Source organism: Papio anubis, chromosome 7 (genome assembly GCF_008728515.1).
Source record: "Papio anubis isolate 15944 chromosome 7, Panubis1.0, whole genome shotgun sequence".
NCBI classification, from domain to species: Eukaryota; Metazoa; Chordata; class Mammalia; order Primates; family Cercopithecidae; genus Papio; species Papio anubis.
In genome coordinates, this window is record NC_044982.1 from 145,163,794 (window position 1) to 145,177,730 (window position 13,937).

A 13,937-nucleotide genomic window follows, 5' to 3' on the forward strand; every position below is an offset into this window, starting at 1 on the left:
TCCTGGGCCAAAGAGGTCTAGGCGAGAGAGTTCCAAGACTGAGGTCTGCTTGCTTGTCCCAGGGAGGGGCTGCTGTGGCTCTCATGGACAGCGGAACTTGGGCAGCTGACGGCTCTTTGGGCCCAGGCTGGGATCCAGCCCTCACCCCCCAGTGAAGGTCACCCTGAAGTTTTTACCCGAACCTTCAGGCCCTCCTTAGAGCACAGAAGGCAACTTCAAGAGGGAGGATCACAACATACGACTCACAGGCCGGGCGCGGTGGCTCACGCCTGTAATCCCAGCACCTTGGGAGGTTGAGGAGGGTGGATCACGAGGTCAGGAGATCGAGACCATCCTGGCTAACACGGTGAAACACCATCTCTACTAAAAATACAAAACATTAGCCAGGCATGGTGGCGGGCGCCTATAGTCCCAGCTACTCGGGAGGTTGAGGCATAAGAATGGTGTGAACCCGGAGGCGGAGGTTGAAGTGAGCCGAGATCACACCACTGCACTCCAGCCTGGGCGACAGAGCGAGACTCCATCTCAAAAAAAAAAAAAAAAGAACATACGACTCACAGCTACCTTTTATTCAACATGTCCTGTGTGCCAGCTCCATGCTGGTCCTCATAGACATCATCTCCAAGCCCATGATAGCCCCGTGAGGTAGGGCCATTATCATCTGTTTACTGACAGGACACCAATGCCCGAGATGCAGTGACTCTCCCAACATCACAGCACTGGGGAGAGGTGCCGCTGCACCTGATCCCTGCTCCGCTCACCTGTGTGGCAACTTCCTGAGAACCCTCACCCAGACCTGCCTGGCACCTTGAGTCCTCATGACCACATTCCAAGATCCTCCAAAGTTGATCTCAAGCCATGCTGGACCCTGGGCCAGCAGCCAGCATGCACACTCCAGGCTCTCGAGAATTGACCCGGCCAGGGAGGGGCTGGCCCCTTCCCCCGAGGCGTGCCTGGCCGTGTTCACCAGTGCTCCATCAGTCAAGGCCTGAAGCCTTGGTGAGGGAGTCGAGCAGCTGGAAGTAACTATACTTGAGGTCGTATTCCATGTCATACCAGAAATTCACTGTGGGAAGAATGGGGATCTGAGTATGAAGGTCGCTCTTCTGACCTGGAGCCTCCCAAGCCTCCCCCTAGAGGCCCTGCTGGACCTTGGCAGGGCCTGTCCCCGGGCAGCCTGGGCAACTCCTTACCTGCAATGCAGCCCTGGGACTGCTGGACGTGGTGGAACCACAGAGCCGGCAGATAGAGCATCTCACCGGCCCGCACTGTACAGCGAAGGGCCTGGGCCTGACTGTAACTGGGGTACCGGGCTAGGTCTGGCGCCAAGGGGTCCAGTGGGATCCAGGGCACCTGGGAACACATCAGATGCCAGGGAGCAGCCCCCCAGACCCCCCAGGACTTCAGGCTGTGTCCCTTCCAAAGGTCAACACCACAGACCCTGCTCAGCTCAGCAATGAAAGGCCTCAGACTTAGGGATTTTTCAGAGCAAGGTGCCACCTCCCCAGATCTTTTGTGCCTGCTCTTCAGGGCCAGGCTTCTGCCCTTCTCCCTCCCTAGAGCCCAAGAACAGGACAGACACCTTCTCCATGGCCTCTTCATCCACCACCTTAAAGGTGCCCTCTTCGGTTAGTTGGTAGGTTGCCGGCGTGTACAGCTCTGGAGCCCAAGGGAGAAGGGTGTGGGGGAACTGCAAACGGCCTGGAACTTGCCAGACCCTCCTCCACCCCAGTCAGCCCTGGGCAGGGGCAAGGGGATCAGGGGCCCTGGTGCAGTGGGGATGCCACAGCCACACCTCAGGCCTGGGAACTGGCCTCCCAGGCTCTTGCTGCCTCCCTCCCCCTTGGGCCAGCTGTTCCCCAGCCCCTGCAGGCCACATCCCCTACCATAGGGGATGAAGGGCCGGTCGCTGGGCGGATGTAACAGGAAATGCTTCTCTCCTGAGACCACGCAGTAGAGGTTCTCATAGGGGTCCTTGTGCACTGCCAACATAAAGAAGGCCCGGGGGCAGGGTATGGAGGGCAGGGGCACAGGAGGCGGCAAACCATCATGCTGAGAGCCCTGCACCCCAAGACAGCCTATGACAAAAGAGAAGCACACAGAGTCAGTGGGCTGGAGATGCCAGGGGCTCTGATGGGCATTCTGGAACTCCACCTACCAGGCTCTTAATGCTCGCCAGGCCCTGGACTCCTCTCCACCAAGAGGGGAAGTTCTCCTACACCTACCCCCTGACCCGGCTGGCCTTTAGGGAGCTTTCTTTGGGTCTAGAAGAAACAATGCACCCACCCCCGATGCCATGGGTCCCTTCCCCCACCTCAGCTGTCAAGGGAAGCCCTCTGTGGTGCCCGAGTCCTAGAAGCCAAAAGAAATCTTAGAGAACAGTCAGTCCAACCTCCAACCAGGGTCTTCCCTCCCTCTGCCCCCACCTGCTCCTTCCCCACCTTTGTATTCCCGACACCTACAAGAAGTCACCGCAGCCGCCTCCCCTAGCCAGAAGTTCACAGCATCGGGCATCTTTCCTGCAGGGCAGATGGCAGAGAGCAAGTTAGGAAGGCCAGGTTGGGGATAGCTGCCATCCAGTGATGCCGGAGCCAAAACCTGGGTGAGCACAGAAGAATCCCAAGAAAGGGGTCAGGGAGAAGAGGGAGAGGTTGGGAAAGCTTGGGGAAGGGGCCCGCCCTCCCCTGGGGCAGAAGGAAGGACAACAATCTTCGGTAGTTTGTCTATGATTAAGTCAAGGCCTGGGAATGTATTTAGTGAGCTGCACCAGATGCTGACAGGACCAAGCCTGTAGGTCAGGTCATCACCCAAGGGCAAGCAGGCTGACCCCCTCCTTCCTGTATCTTCCCTGCCCTGGGCCGGGACCACCCCACCTCCACTCACCCAGGGCTTCTGAGGCCCAGGGCACATGGGATTCCAGGTCAGGCAGCAGCTGGGGCAGCTCGGTGGGCAGGTTGGAGCACTGCTTCTGCACGTAGAGGACCCCGGGGTGCTGGGCCCGGCCCTCCAGCACATCCAGCACGAAGCTCAGGGGCACGCGGCGTTCAGCTGGCATCACGAAGCGGTCCCCTCTCACGGCATCCGCGTAACCGTCTGGGGTCACGGCCACGCTCACCTCCGTGGACCCCACTGTGGCTCTAGAGGAATGGACGCTCAGCCGATGCCTAGATGCCAGTAATCACTGCTCACACCCGACCCCAGGGCAGCTCCCACCTGAAATAGGGGAGGGACCACTTCTGGAGGGCCGGCCAGTGCTGCAGAGCGTTGCGGATGATGCACGGCCTGCTGGGGCAGACCCAGTCCCGGTAGAAGTGGAGCGGAGTTGGGGGCTTGTCCAGGTAGGGCACAGCAAGAGGCACGCTGAGCTCTGAGAGAAAGAGGAAGATGGGGGATGGAGGGGCTGAAGTCAGCAGCACCCAGTCCCAGCCCAAGAGATGCCCTCCCTGGAAAGGCCAGGCTGTCACTGGGAAATGCTCATTGGTGACCAAAGGACCCTGGACAACCAGTAATAGAAGGATGAGGAGGGAAAATGAAAGCAGAAAGCATCACGCACACACGCCAGCATGGGCCCGACCGTGCACAGGGCCAGCGGCTGCTACACAACCCATAATCCAAATCGCCCGTGGGGCTGTGTCTGCACAGTGAACCCTCTCTGCTTTCCCACCTTGGAGGGCCAGCCTCCCAGCATCTACCAGAAAGGCACCATGGAGTGGTGTTGGGAACTCCAGAATGAGTAAGGCTGAGGCCCCATGGCCACGGGCTATTCTGGGTGGGGTGTGGCTCTGGGAAGCCCCCTTCAACAGTGATATTTACTGAGCACTTGGCTTGGCTAATCTGGGGCTATCAGGGATCACACAATTATCCTGGGAAATTTACAACCTTCTTACCCAGGGAGACAAACTAACAGATGACACCAATGGAGGAAAAGGAAGGGCTGGGCTGTGGTTTGGGTCCTGCTGAACAGCATCACCATGTCCAGACACCCAGGGCCACCATGTGCACTTCCGCGGGCTGTGCGGTATGCACCTGTGCAGGGGTCTACAGTGGCCCTGTGTCACCTCTAATCAAAATCTCTTTTTGACTCAGCTTTCTTTCTCCTTCACTCCCATCATCCTACTGGTTGGCTCTAAGTCCTGTTGATTCTGTCTCCTGTGTCTCTCAAACCCACCGTCTCCTCTCCTCCACTGGCATCCACATTCCAGCTACCTCCTTTGGGTCCTCACTCAAATATCACATTGATAGGGCTTCCTTCTCTGACTATACTTTCTAAATTTATAATCTGTCCCCCTCCCCACTGTCAAAAATCTTTATACCCCTTTCCCTATTTTTTCTCCTTCGTATTCATCGCCATCTAACATGCTATATATTTTAGGGCTGGACATGGTGGCTCATGTCTGTAATCCCAGCACTTTGGGATGCAGAGGCAGGAAGATTGCTGAGGCTGGGAGTTCAAGACCAGCCTTGGCAAGGTAGCGAGACCCCATCTCTACAAAAAAACTAAAAATTATCTGGACATGGTGGCATGCACCTATACTCCTAGCTACACTACAGGCTGAATGAAGCAGAAGGATCACTTGAGTCCAAGAGTTAGAGGCTGCAATGAGCGATCATCATACCACGGCACTCCAGCCTGGGTGACACAGCAAGACCTTATCTCAAAAAAGTATATATATATTTCATGTACATAAACTATTTATCGTTCTGTCACCCTTGCTAGAATGTAAACTCCACAAGGGCAGAGACACTCATCTTGTTCGCTGATGCACCCCCTGGGACCTAGAACAGTACCTAACACACAGCATGTAATCAGCAAATATTTGCCTAATGTTGAATAGAAGTCTCCAGCATCCTGGCTGGATGGTTGCGGCAGTGAACTAGCTGGTTTCTCTGGCTTAATTCCACTCCCTCTCAAAGTATTCATCATCATAGCCTCAGTCATCTCCTGAAGATACAATCTCATCTTGCCATACCCCTAGTAACAAATGCCTCGATGGCTTACCACTGCTCCTTAGAGAATGCCGCCTGCCTTGGCACGCACGACCAAGAACAACCTACTCTTCCAGTCTGATTTCCTGTCTTGTGCCTGCCCCTGCCACACACCCTCTATTCAGGTGGTACCTGACTTTGTCCCAGCTGCTCACTCAGACTGGAATGTCTTTTTGCTGGTTTTTATAAAGTGTACAGGGCTTTGCTTTGCTACATTTATGCTCTAGGTCGAGCCAGAAGGCCTTGGTGTCCATTTGGTGGTTACTACATCCTGCTCCAAATGGTCCCAGCACTGATGTTCACCTCTGAGGTTACGCTGCATCTCTCACAGCCACACCATGTTAGTCACCTTTACTTTCTGATCAGTTGGAAAGTGAATGTTCTTAGATCAAAAATTGTAACTGAGTGAGAAGACCCCCGTGGGCCCAGGAATACTGGAAAGGAAAGAGCTGGCATGCCTGCTTGCTTCCCTGGCTAGAGGCAAGATGGCACCCGTCCACTAGATATGGGATCCAGGAGATAGGAAAGTGGCAAAGGCCTTCCCAGTCATGCCAGCCCATCCAAGCAGTCACCTTGGGAGACGGTGGTCTGAGGCTCAGTACATCTCCCTGTTGTACTCGCTGAGATTCTTTTGAGACAGCATCTTGCTCTGTTGCCCAGGCTGAAGTGCAGTGATGCAATAATGGCTCACCACAGCCGCAAACTGTCACCGGACCTTTGGGGTGTTGCTTTGCCAGCTGGAAACCTCTGTGGCCAGTGATGCCTTTGCCCGTTTTGCTCAGGCCCATTGGGCCCACTCATCCCTGCAGGCTGTGCTCGGCTCATGCCACCAACCTGTATCCCACACCTGCCAAGGGCGAGTGGGGCGGCGAGGTGTGTGTGAGCCAATGAGTGTGGAGTCTGGCCACTGTGCACAGCCAGGTATGTGGGCTGCGGTGGGGCAGGCAGCTCCAGGTGCCAACATGGGCGCTGGTTTCCTGCAAGGCTGCAGTTAGACCAAGTATACCATAAGTAGCTTCCACAGCTGACACTAGGAAACATGGTGGTGCTTGGAAGCTTGGAGATACCAGGAACCGCAGAGCCCTAAAGAGGATGTCAGAACCCCAGCTTGGGGAGCTCCTGGGTCTGGGCTCCCCAAAGGGCTGCAGCTCTTCTTTCCTTCTTGTCACCCACCATGGGGCGAGCAAGACGCATGGTTCAGCCCTCTTCATGTTACAGCTCTTTGAGCCCCACCATTCAGCACGTCCCCAGCTCTTGTCCTGCATCCAGGAAGAATGAAGTACATACAGACAAGTAGAGGGTTAACAAGACAAAGAGGAGCTTTACTGAGCCATAGAACAGCTCAGAGGAGACCCACAGTGGGCAGCTCCTCTCCGCAGCCAGGGCATCCCCACGAGTGTTCAGCTCTCAGCAGAGAGGATGGCTCCTCTGCAGGACTTCGCTTTGCTACATCCGTGCTCTAGGTCGAGCCAGAAGGCCTTGGTCTCCATTTGGTGGTTACCACATCCTGCTCCAAATGGTCCCGGCACTGATGTTCACCTCTGAGCTTATGCTGCATCTCTCGTGGCCACAACATGCCAGTCACCTTTACTTTGCAATCAGTTGGAAAGTGAATGTTCTTAGATCAAAAATTGTAACTGAGTGAGAAGACCCCACTGGGCCCAGGAGTACTGGAAAAGAAAGAGCTGGCTTGCCTGCTTGCTTCCCTGGCTAGAGTGGCTCCTGTCTGTGGGCAGGTTGCCGAGTCTCTCCAGCTCTCAGCAGAGAGGGCAGCTCCTTCCTGCAGCTGGTCGTCCCATTGTCTCTTCTGGTCTGGCTGAGTCAGGGGCTTTTTATGGCCCTCAGAGGGGAGGAAGTACATGCCTATTGGTCCATGGGCAGCCATGGGTGGGCCAGAAAAAGCATCAAAATTTCCCATTCCAGTCCATGGGACCCGCAGCCCAGCCCCCAGGCTTCAGGCCTTCCCTGGCTTGAAGGTCAGGCTTCACCCGGGACCCATCTGCCTCTTGCCACCATTCATGGCACCCAGGCTGTTTGTGCCAAGGGGTGCCTGCAGGCAAGCACTGAGCTGCCCTCAGCCCCTCTTGGCTTCCCTCCCATGCTCGTTGGCACCCAAAGGCCGGAGGGGGCCAAGGTGGTAGGGGGCTGGTGTGTCAGCACTGCCCAGAGCATTCACACACCCAGCCAAGCCGCAGCAGCACCCAGGTTCGGCCTCAACTTTGCTCCACGATCAGATCAGGTGCTGACAGTGGGGAAAGCCAGACAGCAGGATCAGGCACTTCCGAGCCTGTGTCAGCAGAAAGGGGCCTTCCTGGGCCCCCAAGAGTGCAGAGATGCCTGGCCCCACAGCTGCAGCTGCAGCCAGGAGGATGGGGCTTCTGCCTGCTCCTGGCTCCCAAGAGCACAGGGGTACCTGATTTGCAGCCCTGGCTTGGGTGGTTGCAATTGTGCCTAGGGAGCTCCCACTCTACCACTTGGAAGGGGTGGGGCTCCCACTTGTCTCCAGTTCCTGCCAGCTCTGTGGAGCATGCAGCCCAGCTGCACCTCCTCTTTGCATTTTCCCCACAGTGGCAGCGGGCAAGGTGCAGATGGCATGGCAGCCCTGACCACCCCACACAAATAAGCCTGATGGTCCTGGGGCTGGCCCTACAAGTCCCGGCTGCACCTTTGGCAGGGTGCTCGTGGGCTTCTGGGATATGGCGGGGAGTGAGGTTGAGGCTGCAGCAGAGGGTCTGGGCTTAAGAGCGGGTCCTGCCCAGCTGTGTGAGGGTGGGGGTGGTGCAGTCGGCTGCCTCAGGGATGCAGGGAACAGGGGACTCACTACTACCACTGCCACTCCCAGAGCCGCTTCTGCTGCCCGACTCGTGCCTCCCCACTGCAGCCAGCATGATGACAGCATCCACTCGACTGCCGCCACTGTCATCAAAACTACCAGACTCAAGCAATCCTCTTGCCTCAGCCTCCTGAACAGGTGGGACTACAGGCACATGCCACCACACATGATGGTGTCTCGCTGTGTTGCCCAGGCTGGTCTTGAACTCCTGGCCTCAAGAGATCCTCTCACTAAGGAAGGAGACCACTACTATTCTGCTGCCTTCCTACCCCCACCTTGCCTAGTTCACAAGACAGGAGAAAAGAGAGAAAGAAACAAAAGTAAGATAAATAGCCAGACAACCTTGGCACCACCACCCGGCCCTAGTAGTTAAACAAAGTAATAATAACATCAACCCCTGGTCTAAACTACTTGTGTTATCTGTAAATTCCAGACACTGTATGAAAAAAGCATTGTAAAACTTTCTGTTCTGTTAGCTGATGCATGTCAGCCCCAGTCACGTTTCCCACGCTTGCTCAGTTTATCACGACCCTTTCACGTGGACCCCTTAAAGTTGTAAGCCTTTAAAAAGGCCAAGTATTTCTTTTTCAAGGAGCTCGGTTCTTAAGACACGAGTCTGCCGATGCTCCCGGCCGAATAAAAAACCTCTTCTTTCTTTAATCCGGTGTCTGAGGAGTTTTGTCTGCGGCTCATCCTGCTACATCACCTTGGCCTCCTGAAGTGCTAAGATTACAGGCGTGAGTACTGAACACAGCCTGGGATTCTGGAAATACGTGGAAACTGCCATTTTTTCACCCTTTGGACTTCTGCAATAAGGGATTTTACTTGCTCACCATTTTTAGAGAATGGCTGCTTTTCTCTCCTGGGGCTTCAAAGTGAGAAAATTTCAAAAGGGATCCAAACAATTCCTTTGACCCCATAACTCTACTAAGAATTTAACTAACAAGGCTGGGAGCAGCAGCTTATGCGTTCCACGGTGTTCCGAAACTTTGGAATTCCGAGGTGGAAGGATTGCTTGAGCCTAGGAATTTGAGACCACCTGGTCTCTACTAAAATTCAAAAAAATTAGCCAGGCATGGTGGTGCATGCCTATAGTCTCAGCTACTCCCAGGCGCTGAAGCAGGAGGATCTCTTGAACCTGGGAGGTCGAGGTGCAGCGAGCTATGATTGTGCCACTGCACTCCAGCTTGGCTGACAGAGTAAGACCCTGTCTCAAAAAATATATATATAAAGAATTTAACCAATAAAAATACTCACACATGTGCACAAAGACCCTGCTCCTGCAGACTGGCTTCTTCACTGCTTCCTGAACACATCGGGCACACTCCCACCAAGGGCTTTGCCTGCACTTGCCTTCTAACCTACTTCTACTCTACAACTTACTCATTCAGTACACCTGTGATTAACTGTTCACCTTCTCACTTAGAATGTAACAGGGCACAGAATGTAAAGGAGAGAGATTTGTTTTGTTCAGTGATGTATCTCAAACACAGTGAACAGAACCTGGCACACAGAGATGCTGAATAAGTATTTGTTAAATCAATACTCAAAGCATTCGTTGCAGCATTATTGAAAACAACAGATTGGACATGACCTAAATGAGTAAGTGAAAAAGACTGAGGTAGAGGAATGTGAAATGATCTCCAAGATACACGGTGCAGAAGAGTATGTTTAGCAGGCTACTATTTGTACAAAAAAAGTGTAAAAAGTCATGTGTGCACGGATATAAACAATCTTTCTGGAAGAATGCAAACTGGGGCTGGGAGGGAACCTTGCTTCATTTACATTGCATACCATTATATATTACATACCCATCACATATACATGTGCCTGTGTTGCTGTTCAGTGGGAAGAAATCATTTAAAAATAGAAAAAAGGAGAGAAGAGAGGAAGAAAGAAAAGGAATAAAAACTCAGCAGGGGAAGAGCCAGGGACCATTTGGTCAGCCTGCAGTCCTCCCAAAGTGGGAGAGGGGAGTTGGGGCCGGAGGTGGGGCACGTGGGGGAGAAATCCGGCCACCACCTGTGTGCCTTTGATGCGCTTTCAACAAGGGTACCAGCAAACTGCTCAAGACTGTGGGAAACACAGGGCTTCGCCACGACCACGGTCAAGACCGCACCGGGCCTCAGGAATGACATGAACAGTCACCCAGGAAGCCGCGGGAGTGCGCGAACACTCGGGGAGGGAAGCGGGTTGTGACAGAAGAGCAACCCGAGCGGGGCCTTACGCGAGGTTCCGAGCCCCCGGTGTCAGCGGCATCCCAGGGCCCCTCCCATGTTCGGAGATCGCCGCAGCCTCTGGCAGAGCCCACTCACCCCTTGCAGCGGCCGGGAATTCTCGTAACTCCCTCCTCACGGCGTCCAAAGCCGCCTCCGCCATGGCTGCGTCTGAGCTGGCCGAGACCCCGCCTCAACCCGACGTCCCGCCGCAGGCCACACCCCCCAGACCCTCGCCCCGCCCTTCCCGAGGCCCCCGCCGCAGGCCACACCCCCAGCAACCCGCCCCGTCCTGCCCTGGTAGCACAGCCGGTTCCGCCACCGAAGCGGTGGAGCGAGCAGCGGCGCCTGCTTCCGCCTGCCCCACCCACTGGCCGGCATCCCACGATTAACAAACAATTGTGTTTATTGACAAGTTCATACATCAGTACAAACGGGCACGTTAAAAACAGCCCCCCGCCCCGTGCAGCCGAACAGGCGGCGGGAAGCGCCGCGACCTGCACAAAGTAGAAAAGTTATAAATAAGGGGCTTTCAAAACTGGGCGGGGGCGAATCTGGAGTTGGGCGGCGGTTGCCGGTGGCCTCAGACATGCAGAAAGGGACGGGGCGCCGGCCAGGCCACGACGCCCCTCACCCACATGGGGCAGAGGGCAGGAAAAGGGCGGCCACGTTCTCACAAACATCAGGCGGAGGGAAGCTCCCTCCTCGTGAAGGACCTGGCCCAGAGGGCGAACCTGAGTCCCACCTGCGGTGGGCACGGCTGGTGTGGGAGGTCGGCGCGCAGCGGGAGTTCCGGGGCCATGCGGGTGGCGGTGCTAGAGGAGTGGGGAATGGCCAGGTTTGGAGCAGCTCAAGCGCACTCAGGCTGATGTCCCGGAGCTGGGCACCCTTCAGAACCCATTTCTTTTCTTTTTTTTTGAGATGGCGTCTCTCTTTGTCACCCAGGCTGGAGTGCAATGGCGCGATCACGGCTCACTGCAACCTCCACCTCCAGGATTCAAGTGATTCTCCTGCCCCAGCCACCCAAGTAGCTGGGATTACAGGCGCATGCCACCAGGCCCAGCTAAGTTTTGCATTTTTAGTAGAGACAGGGTTTCACCATGTTGGCCAGGCTGTCTCTATCACCTGACCTCGTGATCTGCCGGCCTTGGCCTCCGTAAGTGCTGGGATTAAAGGCGTGGGCCATCACACCTGGTCCAGAACCCATTTATTTATAAGCTTCTGCCTACCGCACAGCAGCGCGGGTGAAGGGGCTCTTGTGGCCTGAAGCTGTGGTAAAGCTGCTCTGACTTACCTGGAGCAGAGGGGAGCAGCAAGGCCCACAGACACCTTTCCTCAACTCTTTAACAGCCTCACAACTTGGTCCCACTCTACCTCCTACGCTCCCCTATCTCCTTCCCCTCACACCTAATTACTGCCCTTTTACATTGTACCCTATCCCCTCACCTCTGCCACTTATCTGTCCCATCTACCACTTTTCTAGTGTCTCCTTTGGCCCTGGCACCTCCCTCCTCTCACAGCATCCAGCACACCCGTGGGTGCCCAGCACTGCCTTTGAGGAGGCTCCTTCTACCTCAACCAGGTGTCCTGTGGGCCATCTCCTATCAGCTAGGCTGTGGACACCAAGAATCCAGAATCTGGGTTCACTTAGTGTGCTGCGCCCCTTTTCTGCTCCCTGATATGTGATCCACATAAGCCAGGGTGGTGAAGCTGAGGCAGGATGTGAGCAAACCAGGCACACAGCAGCCAGCCGGATACTCTAGCAACCAACACCCAACTGCATGCTGTGCAGGTAACGGGGGGTGTGTGTGTGTGTGTGTGTACGTGTGTGCACATGCATGCGTGTGATCTCATCTGTGGCCGAGGTCCTCAGGAGGTGGGCCAGCGCCCTGTAAACGAAGGACGTTCCAACACAGGCTTCTGACTGAGCATCACTCAGGATGCAGGGAGAAGGTGGCCTCTGGGCTCCAGCAGCCAGCTGGGGTCCAAGGCTGGAGAACAGGGAAGAACAAGGGGCTGAGGAAAGGAGGCCAGAGCTTCATGTTTGCCCAGGTGAGGGCTTACTGTCCCGCAGCAACATCCCACAGCTGGCTCAAGTTCTGGCCAGGAGAGAAAGGGGTCACAGGGAAAGACAATGCTGGGCCCCTCTTGGAGGGAGAATAGGAGTGGAATGTGGGGGCTCAGGTCCTAATACCAATTCAAGTCTCCTGATGGCTGGGGACACCCTGGAGGGCCTGACGGCTCTGCCTTTCTGAGCTGCCAGGTATTGGGGGAAACCACCCTGCTCTGGCAGCCAGGGGAGTGCAGCTGGTGTGAGAGGGGAAGTGGAGGTAGAAGTGAAGGCCCACAGTTGGCTGAAGGGCCCTGAACACCACATCACCTCACCTCGACCCCAGAGTACCCTGTGTATGCTCCACCCCAGGGAGCTGATCCCTGCAGAAATTTCAAATGGCTTCTAAGAGAGGGCCAGCCCTTCCCAGATTCCGAGATGGGGCAAGCTGCCCTCCTACCTCTCACAGCACCAAGATGACAAAGACCCAAGACCTGTCCCTGCCACTGGAGGGGCTGTGGAGGCAGGAGTTCCAAGGAAGTGAGGCAACAGTCAGGGAAATAAATTAATAAATACAGGCGCCCTATGAGGAGCGGCTGGGAAGGCTGCTTTGCCTCTGAACACTGCTCCCTGCTTTCCAATCCAAACAGCCCCGTGCATTTTGGTGAGTGGCAGAGGGGCTGCAGTTTGGAATCGCTGAGGCATTCATTCACTTGGGACAGGCTTCCGGAACTCAGAGTTTGCGTTCCATGCGCCGTTCCACGGCTCGAAGCAACAGTTCCGAGTATTGCTCCAGCAGGGCCTGTGTCTGCTCGGCTCCCACAGCCCCAGGGCTGCCGCCTGGGCTGGACGGCACTGCCCCAGCCAGGGCTTCCAGCTCCTGTCGCACTGAAGAGAAGGTGTCTCTGAGGAGCTGGGCGATCCGACTGTGCTCTGCTGAGGGCATCTTGCAGCCAGCCACCTGAAACAGGACCCCCAGAAGTGAGGTGGGGGAGCCTGTCAGCAGACATATAAAAGGGAGAGGCCCCACCTCGGTCCAGCCTGCCTCAGAAGAAGGGACTAGCTGGGAACCCTACCTGCCAAGATCAGCGTGTATGGCCAGGGGACATGGGATGCGGCAGATTCTGGGGGTGACCCCCAAAGTGGATCCCATCGGATTGCAGAACCGTCTACATCTTACAAACAACTCCTTATGACAACTCTGGCAGAATCTGCTTTCTCTTTCAAAGTTTGGGCCTTCTTGGACTGTCCCCTATGTCTAAGGGGGCCAAATCGTGGATATGAAAAAGGATGCCATTAATAATTACACTGGGACAACATAAACTGGGATTGTCCTGAGCCAACTAGCAGATGTGGTCTCTCCAGGCCTCACCTCCTGAGGGAAGTCTCCAGCTCTTAACCAGAAATGACCGCAGGTGCCTGGTTCAAGAGGCTAGCCTGGCCTCTCATCCCCTCACCTATGCTGCCCAAGATGCTCTTGAGTGTTCCACCCTGTCAGCATAACAGCCTTAGTATGCCATTCTGGACATGGCTATCTGAAACACCCAGCACTACTGATGTGCTCACCCTCCTGCCGGGGGGCACCTAACACCCACCGAGTGGTAGAGCCGCACGGCCTGGCGCACGCTACCGCGGAGCTCTGCCACCAGCTGCTCACACTGCTCCAGGCTTACCGCTGGCTCTGAAAGAGACGGATATGGCTCAGTGAGACCCAACATGCAGCCCTTTCAGGCCTCCGCACCCAAGACACTCAGAGCAGGAGAGACCTAGCCCTCAGCATTGCACCCCCCAACTTGCCCTCAGTCCCTTCCTCTTGCCTTCTCTTCCAGTGGCCTCCCCAACACCACACAAA

General features: G+C 55.6%; 2 protein-coding genes across 8 annotated transcripts in view; both read right to left on the reverse strand.

Annotated features, from left to right (window-relative positions):
* Positions 1-548: 548 nt before the first annotated feature.
* Positions 549-10,253, reverse strand: JMJD7 (jumonji domain containing 7). Of its 2 annotated transcripts, XM_017960540.3 has the most exons (9): positions 10,135-10,230; positions 5,559-6,849; positions 3,214-3,367; positions 2,884-3,129; positions 2,442-2,519; positions 1,887-2,078; positions 1,583-1,659; positions 1,194-1,353; positions 549-1,066 (listed from the first exon to the last, which is right to left on the reverse strand). In XM_017960540.3, exons 2-9 carry the CDS (start codon positions 5,772-5,774, stop codon positions 978-980), a joined length of 1,212 nt encoding a protein of 403 aa, XP_017816029.1. In that variant the 5' UTR covers positions 5,775-6,849; positions 10,135-10,230; the 3' UTR covers positions 549-977. The 2 variants fall into 2 exon arrangements, with proteins under 2 accessions (XP_017816029.1, XP_009208247.1); XM_009209983.3 differs by lacking the exon at positions 5,559-6,849 and having other exon boundaries at positions 1,887-1,982; positions 2,463-2,519; positions 2,884-3,137; positions 10,135-10,253.
* Positions 10,254-10,423: 170 nt separating this feature from the next.
* The window catches only part of MAPKBP1 (mitogen-activated protein kinase binding protein 1), a 53,132-nt gene continuing 49,618 nt past the window's right edge, over positions 10,424-13,937 (reverse strand). For 5 of the 6 annotated variants that reach the window (XM_009209980.4, XM_021940459.2, XM_003900813.5 and 2 more), the window contains 2 exons: positions 13,681-13,766; positions 10,424-13,046 (listed from right to left, as the gene is read on the reverse strand). In XM_009209980.4, the coding sequence (XP_009208244.1) occupies positions 12,819-13,046; positions 13,681-13,766 (314 nt within the window). In that variant the 3' untranslated portion in view covers positions 10,424-12,818. Of the gene's footprint in view, positions 13,047-13,161; positions 13,344-13,680; positions 13,767-13,937 lie in introns of all 6 variants that reach the window. The other variant, XR_002523036.2, reaches the window with a different exon arrangement.

Bases quoted from the DNA above. Each gene is read 5' to 3' on its own strand.
- JMJD7 (XM_017960540.3), bottom strand. From the start codon at position 5,774: ATGGGCCTGAGCAAAACGGGCAAAGGCATCACTGGCCACAGAGGTTTC. The intron at 1,660-1,886 runs GTAGGGGATGTG...CTTGGGCTCCAG, and splicing joins CCGGCCCTTCATCCCCTATG to AGCTGTACACGCCGGCAACC. The intron at 1,354-1,582 runs GTGTCTGTCCTG...ATGTGTTCCCAG, and splicing joins ATGAAGAGGCCATGGAGAAG to GTGCCCTGGATCCCACTGGA.